The following is a 13,950-nucleotide window of genomic DNA, read 5'->3' as shown; positions in this document are numbered from 1 at the left end:
AAAAAATTCAAAAAGTCCCAAAAAAATTTCCCAGTTCCTGAAAAAATTCTAGGTTCAAAAAAATTCCATAAACCAAAAAAAATTCTAAAAGCCAGAAAAAACATTTTGTATTTAAAAAAATTTAAGTCCCAGATTTTTTTCTAAGCTAAAAAAATTCTAAGTTCCAAAAAAAGTTCTACCTCCCCCCCCCCCAGAGAAAAAAATTTTAACTAAAAATATTAAAATGTTCAGAATAAAAAATAATTAAGATTCGCCTTAAGGGCTAAGCTCGTAAGCCACCCGAAGGCTATTTTTATGTGCTTTTTAGTTTTTATATTGCCTTTTACCGTCCCCTGACGGTCCAGGTTCAAATATATTCCATGGATTGAATTCAGAAGTTCAAGAATGGGTACTAAGAAGGGGTTTTTTTTAAAGCTAATGATTATTTATGATATTCAAATACTTAAATTCGGTAAATGCTCTTTTTAGTTTTGATATTAATCTTTACTGTCCCCTGAAGATCTAGGTTCAAAAATATTCTACAAATTAAATTCAAAAGTTCAAGAATGGCTAGTAGGGAGGGGTGTTTTTTAAACTTAAGATGCTACAAGATGTACAAACAATTCGATAACTAAAGGGATTGTAGTGTGTAAATGTGTTTTGATAAACCAAAACCATATGAAAAACAGTCCCCGTCCACTAAGCATACGAAAAAAATGCATAGATTTAGAACCTCTTCTAAACAATTCACTAAACAATCCTCTCACAATTCACGTCAAAACTCCTTGTATTTGACGTCTTGATAGTTCAAGCTCACTTCAAGTAATGATTATAGCTTGGACCAATTGTCATTCTTTTCTATCAAATACTTGGCAAACAAATACAATTTCACTGGAGACTCAAATATCTTACGCAAAGGTAGTGTGCGCTAGGAACCATTCTGTTGCTTCAGCAACAAAATAAGCTTGGCCAACAAATGCATTTTCACCGTAAACTGATACACGCTACATACGAAATAAGGCTGTCGCCGCATAGCAACACTATTCTTTGGCAATCAGAAGTTTCTTTTCGAATTGTGTCATATTTGGTACTTTTACTCTCTAACGTGTTAAGCATAATCGTTTAATAGAAGGTCCCCGCTAAAGTTTATCCTAAGGTAGCGAACCAATGAAAGAAAACTAACCTTTGTTAATAATAGCCTTCCGTCAAAATCCCGTGATCCATATAGTCAGATAGTATATGCAAAGAAGCAGAACAAAAGAGGAACTGGCTATACAATTGTAAACATCAGAAATCTTTAGAAGGATGTATACCTCGGCGTAACTCAAAGGTTTCAATTCGCATGATTAGATTCAAAACATCCTGTCCTCGAGCCCTTTACCAACAAATGTTGCATCATGTAGTGTAAAGCCTTCATTCTTAGAACGTTGGAGCCTTTTATATAGAATATCCATATTTTATTTATAAATTCTTAAGGCCGTGATTAAGTGAAGTGATGGAACTCGAAAATCCCATGTTAAAATTGAAAATTTATATTTAAAGGGTACTCAAGTATTCACGGGCGGAAGATACCGCTTTTAATATCAGGCCGTAGCTTCCTGAAGTACAAAATGTTTGCTAGGATTTTGCTCTATTTCCTCTAATTGCTTAGAATCTTAGAAAATGTCTAGCTCTTTTTCACAAGTGTACTCTATGATGGATATTACTTTTAGAACAAATCGATACTATCATGAGCAGAAGACAATAACCTTTTACAATTTTTTTTGCCAGAAAGAATCGTTTCAGATCGCCGATAACATACCTAGAGACCAGATTGACAAGCTGGTATAACCAACCTGTTATTTCTGCCAATGAATAAGTGCTATTTGAAGGGTTTTTGACAATTGACGGTCTCTAGAGAATTGAGAGACAGAAGGCTACCCTAACTTCAATTTTGAACCTCGATGTTTTCAAGTTCACTTAATCACCGCCTTAAATAAAAGAAAATTTGATATCCATCAATCTTCTCTTTCAAAATCGGTTCCTTTCTTGTTTCTGGTTGTCTGCTGTGCGCGCATGTCAACTAATATGGAAGGATTTCGATAATTCTTGAGATGACATTTCTTATTTAAAACACAGGACTAAAAAATAAATAAATAAAATTAATATAGCCTACGTTTAACTTTAAACAAAGCACCAGTAGATTTTAACAGACATCCCTCGTTTCGACAGACATTCAACTGTTTTTGGTTTATAACGTTTATTAAAGGTTTAAACAACTACAGACATCAATTAAACAGGTACAAGCAAATACGACATTGAAAATATGTTAGAGTTAATTAGTAGGTTATGCTAGAAGAAAAAGTACCTGCTAATTATTTTGAATAAAAAGCTAAATCAAGCCTAATTTTAACAGGCAGTCAAAACACTCACACAAAACGAATTTTTTGTATATTCTTTTTTAATCAATTCTTCTTTTTATAAGCATTGAACTGAAGCGCTTAAGTAAAATTGGTTCATTTCAGTTGTGTAGCGTTACTGAGGTGTTCCTCTTTTAAACTGAAAAGCACTATTCTTACCTTGCAATAATAAACAGCATGAATACCACCCCCCTCCTACCCCTTATACTTAACTTTCTATGCGTTGCTTATGGATTTATTATAGTTAAAGTTAAACCATTAAACAGGATTATAAAACCTGATACAGGCCAGCATCGAAAATTAAGACGTATTATCAAAACTTTCAATTTCGTACTTTTTTCAAATTGGTTAATTTTTTACCTCTACTTTATAAATATAGAATAAAATAAGCTTTTGGTAGACTGAACATAAAGAGTCGAAAATAAATATGGCAGCAATGTATTGACATTAAAACAATCCTTGAAACAAATTCAATTAAAGCGCAAGAGAAACAAAGCTGGTGGAAAAAATAAATACAGAAACTGAAAAAGACATGAAACAAACGAAAATCCTAGTAAATTTGGAGTATGATTCGGTACAATAGTAACGAAAGGACATACAACGGAAAAACTATAAGATACAAGAACATAAAATAAAAAGAAGATTAATTAAGAAAGGATAGACGTTGTATTTAATTTTTACCAAACAGAGATTTATACCCAAACACCAAGACAATTCAAGATCAATCGATTTTACATTAATGGTTCCTGCTTTTTCTTTTTTACTTAAAAGTATCGTCATAACTTTCCAATACCAATTTTCAAACAAATTCCAAACCCTTTCTACAGCTTATAGAAAAATATTCCTCTTTATTAACATTTTAGAAAAACTATCGATTTTTCCCTTAAAAAGAATATTAATATTATGCACATACCTTTTGTTTACTTTTTATTTATCTAAAGTAAACTTTATTTGTTCCTTTATTTATACCAATCAAAATTCGCGTAAATGTTCTCTTTCAGCAGATAGTGTTTCTATTTTATATCTAAAGATACGTAGTGGCATTCCATTGCCCAAACCTTTCAAGAAAATGCCCTCAAGGATCTACTCTAGCTCTAATTCAAAAATAAAATACTTTGCAATAGGGTTGACCCATTGATTCAAACTTTGCAAATTTTAGATAAAGTAATCAGATATCCAATAATGACGTTATATAGTTTTAGGCGATTTTTATTTACAGCCAAGACACCATAAGAATTTAGGAAGACAGAGAAGTAACAATTCATCAAGGGAGCAAAGTAAGAATTGTCACTAAACAAATTAGAGGATGGCTTAATGCCCACGCAAGTGAAAAAAAATATCTTGTTTTGTAGCAAAACTGACAGTTTTCATAAAGAAAAGAGAGATAGACAACATAATCAACTGGCTAATAACATCTAATTTGTCAGCACTTGAGTATATTTCTCTATAGTATTAAAGACTGTCCTTAATGCTACTTCAGTTACCAAAGTAACAACCAATATATTACAATTATTAAATATCATAAATATGCTATTACCTTATTTGATATATCCCATAACACAATCAGATAGATATACCATTTCAAAGCACAACAGTAACATTTGTAACATGTTTGTTCTTGTATAGATAACATATCTTAAGATAAAAAATTACAGCTATTATTTTAGTTAGAGTAAATTATATGAATTTGGGGAAAACGGCTTTAAACCACAAAGTCATGACATATCTTACTGTCATAATTACATTGAAATAATCCATGCGAAATTTTACAACAGCCGTCATAACTGTAACAGAATTGTACATCTCAAATATCCACAAAGAAAAAAAGTATTTTAAGTAGTCTACCAACAGCGATCTTTAAAAATAAATTAAATTTATATCAATCAAATAAAACTCACAGTAACTACAAACACACCAATAGTAAGCATACAAATAAAACCTTCAGCTCTCCTATATGATCTAATTCTAACATTGAAAAGGACAATTTATTCAAAATGGCCCTAGATGAGTTCAGGGCCATCGATGGATTATTTGGACAGGTCTCACCCATTTCTTCCCCATCTTTAAATTGCCGAATTCTTCAATTAGATTTTGAACTTTACGCCAAACAAGAACAAGAACCTTTATTTTTAAGTAATAAGGACCCCTCTTTCAATGTTTAAGCATTATATTTAATCTGACATTTCCCCACTTCTGAGCAAACTGCTAAAAATCACTTTCTAAGCAGTTGTCAAAGGGAAGGCCAGCAACATATTCAGATTAGAAAGATTGAATTTTGATTAATCAAAAGCATTTTTTGTAACTATTGCTAAAGTGTGAAACTGTAAGTTGCGATTTTTAGACAAGACAGCGTTGAATGTCTCGTCATATGAATTAACAATGAAATTTATTTATCCACTGATGAAGGTGATGCTAAAATAAAATTGTCAACAAGCAGGAATCCTAGAATAGTTAGTCAAATGCTTAGCAACTACACTCACAACAAATCAGTAAAAAGCAGCACAAACAAAACCCCAAAGAAGCTTTAGAATTCACATTATATATATTCACAGTAACTATTTTTTAAACATATTTATTAATACAGAAAGACCTCTTATAATGTGCAAATAGGGCTTGCTTTGAAATAAGCACACGGGAATGCATAAGTTGAAGATAAAATGCCTTTGGTTTTGCCATACTTTAGGATTTGAGAAGTTTTCCTGCTCGCTGATTTGCCATGGATATTCTTGTCTCGTTTGATGTGCCCTAAAAAAAAAAAAATAGGAACGCTTTAAGAAAAATTAAGAAACTTGTCTCTTTGCTATTTTTTTCTCAACTAGGCAGTTAAGTTAAGACACGATGTATTTTCGATGTATTTTTGAATTCCTATTTAGTAGCTGGGACTATATAGAGTAAGACTTGTGTACAATGAGCCGCTCATTAAGTAGAATTCTATCTGAAAAAAAAAAAAAAAACGACCAAGACGAACGATTCTATAGAAAAAAAAAAAATAGATATCAAATAACAAAAACTAAGAGACAGCCTTTCTTATAATTTTTTTTTTTTTTTTTGATGTATGCACCACAGAAGAGCACACGGATGAGGGAATAAGAGCAGCGAACTTCCATCTAAAGATTGGAAAATTTTGTCCTCCAATGTTCTGTGCCTCCTTCCCCCCAGAAGATTCCAAGAATAAAGTTTCTGTATATTCCGATTTCACAAATAAGGGTATTAATGAAAACTTTCACGCAGTATCAGAGACTATCTGCCCTTGTTGATGCTGACAGCGGTATTAGCCGCGGGATTGAAGCTCATTTGAAGGTATGTCCTATATTCAAAGCTGAAGCTCTAGGCAAATCTCAGAGCCAGATACCAACATGTCAGATGCCGAAGAGGCGAATGCTAGATGAAGACGGTCCATGAATCTGCATCTCTCCCAAAGCCTGGAGTAATTGAAGATTAAGCAAGCAGAAACTGAGCTAGGAGTAGCTGAGGATGAATGGATTCAGCTATGTGCAGATGTCCAATGACTGGTGACCCTTATGAAGCTACGCCTTGCCTTACGGTGCTGAAAATTAAAGCGCCTCTTCCAAATGATAATTAAAAAAAGTAGTTATTTCTGTTCAATGACTAAACAGGCCTCAGGCGGCTTGATGTTGCGGTGAGTTGTTAGTAATAGTAATGACTAAACAAGAACAACCGTATCTCTAAGCGGTAATTAAGCATAAATTAGGCGCCAGTGCTTAAATAATACCGTTTAACTATCTACCCTTTTCATATGGAGCTAATTCCAAAACCATTCGTTATTACTTCGTTCCTTTGCACCATTTTCATGTGCCAAAGACCATGAGACCGACTGTTCAATCATTACGTTAGGCATACCCAGGCTACTGGGAAACCCTCTAGGCGCAAAAAGCTGTAATACATGAAATACTTTGCCTGAACATTTCACGTATTACAGCTATATATATATATATATATATATATATATATATATATATATATATATATATATATATATATATATATATATATATATATATATATATTAGAGATTCGTAGCTCTGAACTATATCCTGGTTCAGTTATTTTAATTATATCGAAAATCTGTGCAAATAGAGCTTCCTGTAAATAAAGGCATGAAGATAATTAAAGAAGACACAATGGAGGCACAATGTGACCCTCCTGTTTTTACTAACTAAACAGTAAGACGAATAGAAAAATAGAGTTATGGTATCACTGCCATGCATTTCATTCTATTATTTCAATTTCATCGATAAAACTGGGCTCTCATGGCTACCAGGAAACGTTGCAATTAATTAAGATATACATGGAACGCTTTTTTATCTTCAACAAAGTAGCTCTCCAGCCATCACATAATGAAAGCTGTATTCAATGGACCGTTGTTCTTTACCCTTTTCTTTATCAGTAGTTTTGAAAAAAAAAAATATGTGTCAAGATGTATGTTGAGATAATTATGTTTAATATATTTTATAACATTTAAGCCAATGAAATTTGATATTTACTTATTGTGATTTATCTAAGTCTGAATTATAATTTGAAGCACGTTATGACGCTCTAATATCCATAAGATAGAAATCTGAGTAGTTGTAAACTCATTTCATGGAATCCAGTTAACATGGCGGAATTTACCGCACGTATGACACAAGGATTGCGCCAAGAGTCTACGAGATGCACAGCGAAGACGGTTCCAAGTTTGCTGGAGAAAACATTCGGCATCACGTAGCTGAGATTCAAGTTGGTTTTCCGTACTCTAAAGCAAAATATTTAGTTCCTTACAATCATTTTTCTTGTCCGAAAGGATCTAACTATATTCTTAAAGGAATAAATAAGAATATAGTTGGGCAACTAATTGATTAACCCTGTTAATTGGGACTTGCTGATTTAATACGTATACTAATTACTTAATAAACTGTTATAAACAACGAGAGAGAGAAAAATAAAGCAGCTGCAGCTCAAATGCTTGTTGCCTTTCGAAATGCTAACAGGAAACTGGAACATTGAAATATTTGAAAGTTTGTAACAACAATATGTAGTTATATACATTCAAAGGCTCAAGGAGCACCAAGCTTAGCTAATTGTGTCATATGCTTTGCAAGATTTTGTAAAATCTGCAGGCGAAGATTTTTTCCTTTTCCTCTGTTTTACATGAATTCAGTAGTTCAGATCACAGAAGCCATCTAAGCTCTTTTAATTCTGGGGGATAGAGGAGGGGAGTTGGCTTTGAATTTTCTTAAACGAGAAGCAGGTTCACGGTATACAAAAGATAAAAAAGAATAGCTTTCACACATGATCTATATAGCCAACAACCACAACTCTCTCTAGATATCAAATAGAAGAAATCAAGTTTTTTTCAAGTGAAAGTAAGGAGCGACATTAAAACTGAAAATACACAGAATTTATTTCATATATGAAGGAAGATGCCCCCTCCTCGACCCCTTGTTCTTTACTCAAAAGTCTTGAAGTTCTTTAAAAATACTTCTCATTCAAATTCAATTCATGTTTTTGAACAGTCGTTCTTAAAGAATAGGGAAAAAAATTCAAACTTTAGCGTAAAGAGCGAGGGGTTGAAGAGGGGATTGTCCCTTTTATATACGAAATAATTTCTGTTTGTTTTAAGTTTTACTGTCGCCCCTTACTTTCATCTAAAAAAAACTAAACTTTTTATTTTTCTGTTTAATTTCTGGTCTTTTTTCAAATCATACTTAGACCTAACTAAGATGGATGAAGATGAAAAATTAATCCCCCCTCCTCCGCACACAGACGCATCCCTTTCTGTGCTTATTTGAGCGCCCATACAGTTATATAATTTGGACATTCAAATGTTCTATTTTAGGCATATGGCACCAACCAGCACAACCCCCCACCACAATGACCCACCATCCCTCTTTCATAATACCAGAATATACATAACTAAACAAAATTCCATGAAAAACCAATTAAATTAACTTAGCTAAATCAAGTACTAGGATAAATGTCTATATCTACCATTTATCTTGTATAGGCTATGTGAGTTTCAGGAAGGAATGCGCCAACGCGTGGCAATACTTCCTCTACAACTGGAAAGCTCAATATATTTTTTTATACTTTTAAATCGAATACTTATCTCAAAATAATCAATTAATGGCAACTTGGCCCTCTTTGGGTGAAACCATAGTTTAGTGCCGAAAATGGCCGAAACGCCATTTTCCCATGGCACAATCTTTTGGTCACGCAAAAAGGGTACTAGAACTGTTAATTTCAGTTAAAATAAGCCCTCTCCCAATCTTCTGGGACCATTGGGTCGATCCGGTCACCCCTGATAAAAAGAAAACAATGAAAAACAAACAAACAAGTGATCATGCACCCGCGATCTTCTTATTTTTATTTTTTAAGAAGAACTGAATAATCTTTCCACTTTGACTGGAAACAGGAGTGAACAGATATTTAAGGACATTAAGTTTTTTTCACTAAATGCCTCGATATATGACTTAATGCGGAGGAGAAAGTTCCTGTCAGAACCTAGCACAATAGTTTGCAATTTTCCTTAGTGTACCGCGGCTTTGAGACTAAAAAATTTTAGTACATTGCTGTAGCTCAGGTTAGGATATGACAAATCATTCTTTCTTACAAAAAATTTTCAACTTAATTTAAAAGCTCTATATCTAATATTGAAATTCTCCAGCTAAAAAATTTTACAGAAGGAGGAAATCCATTTAGTAAATTAGTAGATAGAAAACCATTCCTTCTTATTTTACACCCCTCCCCCCTTCACTCGATGGCAATCATTCTCTTCTTACATTTCCTCTGTCAAACAGTTCGTGATAACGAATTGTATTAAAGAGCGACCCGCCTCAATAGTAACCGAAACTCTAAAAAATGGAATTTTGATGTTAATATTTACATATAGAAATCGCATTTTAATGCTGATTTTAAATATATGTTTATTATTTATCAAGATTAGTCGTACCCATGAAAAGTTACGAGCCTGAGAAAATTTCCCTCATTTTAGAAAATAGGGGAACCCCCCCCTCAAAGTCAAACAATCTTAACGAAAATTACACCATCAGATCCCGCGTATCAGAGCTGGATCTGATAATTTCGTATTTTTTGCCAGAAGACAGATCACGGATGTGTGTTTATTGGTTTGTTTGTTTTTTTTCCCCCACAGGTGATCGTACCGACTCAGTGGTCCTAGAATGCCACGAGAGCTCATTCTAACGGAAATTAAACGTTCATTAAACGTCAACGGAAATTAAACGTCATTCTAAACGGAAATTAAAAGTTCTAGTGACCTTTTTAAGTGACCAAACAAATTGGAGGGCACCTAGGCCCCCTCACACGCCCATTTCCCCAAAGTCACCGGATCCAAATTCTAAGACGTCCATTTTATACACCATAGTCGAAAAACCTAATAACTATGTCTTTTGGAACGACTTACTCCCCCACAGTCCCCGTGGGAGGGGCTGCAAGTTACAAACTTTAAGCTGTGTTCACATATACTAATGGTTATTAGGAAGTTTACAGACGTTTTCAGGGGGATCGTTTTTGTCTGGGGGAGGGGGAGAGATTGAGGGGGGTTACGTGGGAGGATCTTTTCATGGAGGAATTTTTCATGGCAGAAGAGAATTTCAATGAAGGGGAGGGGCAGGATTATCTAGCATTATTTAAAAAAAAATGAAAAAATAAATATGAAAAGTTTTTTCAACTAAAAGTAAGTAGCTTCATTAAAACTTAAAATGAACAGAAATTATTACGCATATGAGGGGTTTACCTACTCATAATACCTCGCTCTTTACGCTAAAGTATTTTTAGTAATTTCAACTATTTATTCTACGGCCTTTGTGATTCAGGGGTCATTCTTAAAGAATTGGGACGAAATTTAAGCTTTAGTGTAAAGAGCGAGGTACTGACGAGGGGGTGAACCCCCTCATATGCACAATAAAAACATACGAATATAGAAGTTTGTTACGTATGTTAATTCGTAAGTTACGTATATTTTTTAGTAATGGAAATGTTCGCAAAAAATTAAAAGTTCTAGTTGCCTTTTTAAGTAATCAAAATATTTGAGGGCAACTAGGCCTCCTCCCTCGCTCCCTTTTTCTCAAAATAAAAAAAAAATAATATGCAAACTTCGTTTTAATTATTTATGTGCGGAGAGCCAAGATCAAAACATGCATTAATTCAAAAACGTCCAGAAATAAAATTGCATCTTTAGATTTAATTTAAGAGTTTAGTTTGTAGGGCAAGAGCATAATAAAGATTTTAATCTAATTGGGATAAATTTCTATTGTGTTTATCCAGTGAATATACGAGAAGAACCCATTACTTAAATTCTGTAAAAAATAAATAAATAAAAACAGCATTACTCTTATAATAAAAATCCTACTTAAATACTGGAGTCTCTTAACCTTCGTCATATGTCTCTCTTTAGACCTTGATCCTTTCAAGAATTAAATAGAAAAAAACGAGTTTTCTTAACTGAAAGTAAGGAGCGACATTAAAACTTAAAACGAACAGAAATTACTCCGTATATGAAAGAGTTTTTAACTCCTCAACACCCCATTCTTTACGCTAAAGTTTTTTACTGTTTTAAAAAGTAGGGTTAAGAGAAAGAGTCAAACTTAAGCGTAAAGAGCGGGGCGTTGAGGAGGAAAAGCCCTTTTCATATACGGAGTAATTTCGGTTCGTTTTAAGTTTTAATGTTGCTCCTTCCTTTCAGTTAAAAAACTTGTTTTTTTTTATTTAATTCTTGAAAGGACCAAGGTCTAAAAAGAGATATATGACGAAGGTTAAGAGATTCTGTATTCCAGCATTTAAGTAGGATTTTATTATAAGAATAATGCTGTTTTTATTTATTTATTTTTTACAGAATTTAAGTAACGGGTTCTTCTCGTATATTCACTGGATAAACACAAAAGAAATTTATCCCAATTAGATTAAAATCTTTATTATGCTCTTACCCTGCAAACTAAACTCTTAAATTAAATCTAAAGATGCAATTTGGCTTTACAAAACCAACAGATAACAAATAAATTCATTTCAAAGACAGCTTTGTTTATAATGGACGTAAAAGCTTTTTTTTAATGAGGGCTTTAGCTCTAAAGATATTAAAATAAAAGTCGATGTTTGTTTCAGAGAAAACAAAACAGTAACAGAGACGAAAATTTTTAACAATTTTCTCAAGAGTATAATCACTGCTTCCAGGTGTTTTTAAGAAATAAGAGAAAAACTCAAGCACAACGGCGGTTTTTCCACCTTTGTCTTATCTTCAGAAACAATACAGAATTGAGAGCAACGAGTGTCAGAGCATATGACAAACATACAAATTAAAAATGGAAAATAAAATGTAAAATTTTGTAAGAATTATATTTTTCAATCCAAGTTAGATCGAATTAACAGCTTGAACAATCGATAAAATTAATCTTATACTAATTTTTTCTGAATACAGTTAACGAGCATGTTTAGTCGATGCACTGTTGTACAATTATCATCAAATTGGGAAAAATGGAGACAAACGGCAAATCAAACGAGGATGAGCAATATGAGCCCTTATGTATAAAAACGGTTGAACGGTGGAATGAGAAAAGTGTGAGAAAGAGAGAAATCAGCTAATAAACCGTTCCATGTTTTCAGCTAATTCGCATTGAATTTGGAATAAATACAAATTAAATTGCAACTTCACCGCGAACACACTTTTTATGAAGCGCCATGTGTACATTCAGCATTTTTGAGGAAAATCTTCCATACAGAATTATTCAAATCGACATTATTTTTGACACATTATAGCAACTGTTTGGTTGTCAATTCACCACCTCTAAAAACTAAAAGAATGAAATTCTGCTACTTAATTTGCTCTATTCTTTGTAAGTTAACTTTTTGTACAGAGCATTTGGTAAAAGTAACAAATGACAATCTATGCAAATCTTGAGACAGCCATCATTCTTCGCCAGTAAACCCAGTCTTGAGCTACCGCGGGTGCATCTTCAGGTTTTATTCTTGCACAGAAAATGATGTAGACTATCCGACCATCTTGTTTTTGGACGGCCATGTGGTCGTTTCTACCCAGCACCCATGAGGGTGAAGTCATAGACCATGCGACATCAGGTTTCTTCTGACACTCGGAAGGGGTTACCGTACCCTCTCAGCGTACGTTGCACAATTTGCAGGGAGAATGGAATCTGTATCGTACGGAACAGTAGGTTGGCTTTCCTGATAAAATCGTACCAACGAAGTGCCTTTATCTTTCGAAGTCCTTTGATTTTGATTACTTGCAGTTTCCTCAGTCATGGTGGTTGCCGGCCAGGATTCTGTGCCATATAGTAGGACTGAGCCTACATAAGCATTAAATAACCGCGTCTTTGTAAGACGGCTGACAATTGGGTTGCACCAAACATTCCTGAGTCTCCCTAGGACGAAAGTTGCCTTTACGATTCATGCGGTGACTTCGCTCTCAAATGAAAGGTCACTTGACAGAATGGAGAAGAGGAAATTTAATTGTGTCGTTGACTTTGTGATAGTGAGGACCAGTACCCAACTGAACCTCGGCCTGAAGTTCGGTGATTGATTTTTGAGCGATGCTGACTTTGACGACAACTTGGCACTCATGACAAACACCCTCGAAGAACTTGCTGCAGCGTTAATGGTTATAAGAGAAGAAGCTAGCAAAGTTGGGTTCAAGATCAGCTGCAGCAACATGAAAACCAAGTTCATTGATCCACTATCATCTCAACAACCTTACGGTCGAAGTATGCAAAAATCAAGTAGCGATCGAGAAAGATTTCACGTTAATCGATTTTCCACTGACTTGCCTGCAACAGACAGCTGCATCTCTAAGTAACATTCCCTATTACGTAACATGAGCATGCATCTCTTAGAGAACATTTCCCATTATGTAGGTGTACTATACACGTGCGCTATAGTATTGCGTCAAACCAAGGTGTGTGCTGTCATTGCGCATCACCCACGCGTTACACGCGTGCCATGCTAAGTTACAAGCGGGGGTTCTCCAGGGGCCCCTGAAGTCTAGCATGTCACGCGAGATTGCATCACTCCCAATAAATCCAGCAAGTCATGCAAGATCGCATGACCCAAAACTCCTGTTACGTAACATGCACCTGCGTCTCTTAAACAACATTCCCTATTACGTAACATGCAATGCGTCTCTTAGAAAACATTCCCTATGACATAACAGACACCTGTATCTCTCAGAAAATTAATAACAACTGCGAATTGAGGGGGTCACCGATCAACTTAAATAATTAAAGGAAGAAAGGAAAAGTGTGTATGTGTCTTCTCGAAATCAGAGGGGCATCACTACTAGAATGTCACAAATGAATGGAATCTAATAAATTGTTTTTTGTTTGTTTTACGGTAAACTTGATCAGAACTTCTTTTCTTTATTTTTGACGCTATGAAAAGTAAAAACAGACTTTTCTAAATCTATATTGTTTTCAGTGAAGTACATGACACCCCGGCCTATAAGTAGTTTGAGAGGGAGGCAGCCCACTCTTATTCATCGTAATTTCTGGTTGTGTCACGTTTGATATGATTATTCATTCAGAGCATTCGGTTTGAGCTTGACTGATAATTT

The 13,950-nt window shown here is 34.3% G+C and overlaps 1 protein-coding gene across 6 annotated transcripts in view; it reads right to left on the bottom strand.

Moving 5' to 3' along the window:
- Positions 1-2,201: 2,201 nt before the first annotated feature.
- Positions 2,202-13,950, bottom strand: part of LOC136029137 (synaptosomal-associated protein 25-like) — a 100,192-nt gene continuing 88,443 nt past the window's right edge. For 4 of the 6 annotated variants that reach the window (XM_065707228.1, XM_065707227.1, XM_065707226.1 and 1 more), the window contains one exon: positions 2,202-5,123. In XM_065707228.1, the coding sequence (XP_065563300.1) occupies positions 5,058-5,123 (66 nt within the window). In that variant the 3' untranslated portion in view covers positions 2,202-5,057. The remainder of the gene's footprint in view (positions 5,124-13,950) is intronic. The other 2 variants (XM_065707223.1, XM_065707225.1) reach the window with 2 other exon arrangements.

This window comes from Artemia franciscana, chromosome 7 (assembly GCF_032884065.1).
Source record: "Artemia franciscana chromosome 7, ASM3288406v1, whole genome shotgun sequence".
Taxonomy (NCBI): Eukaryota; Metazoa; Arthropoda; class Branchiopoda; order Anostraca; family Artemiidae; genus Artemia; species Artemia franciscana.
The sequence above is the reverse complement of the archived record's forward strand: the minus strand, read 5'-3'. Positions and strand labels throughout refer to the sequence as shown.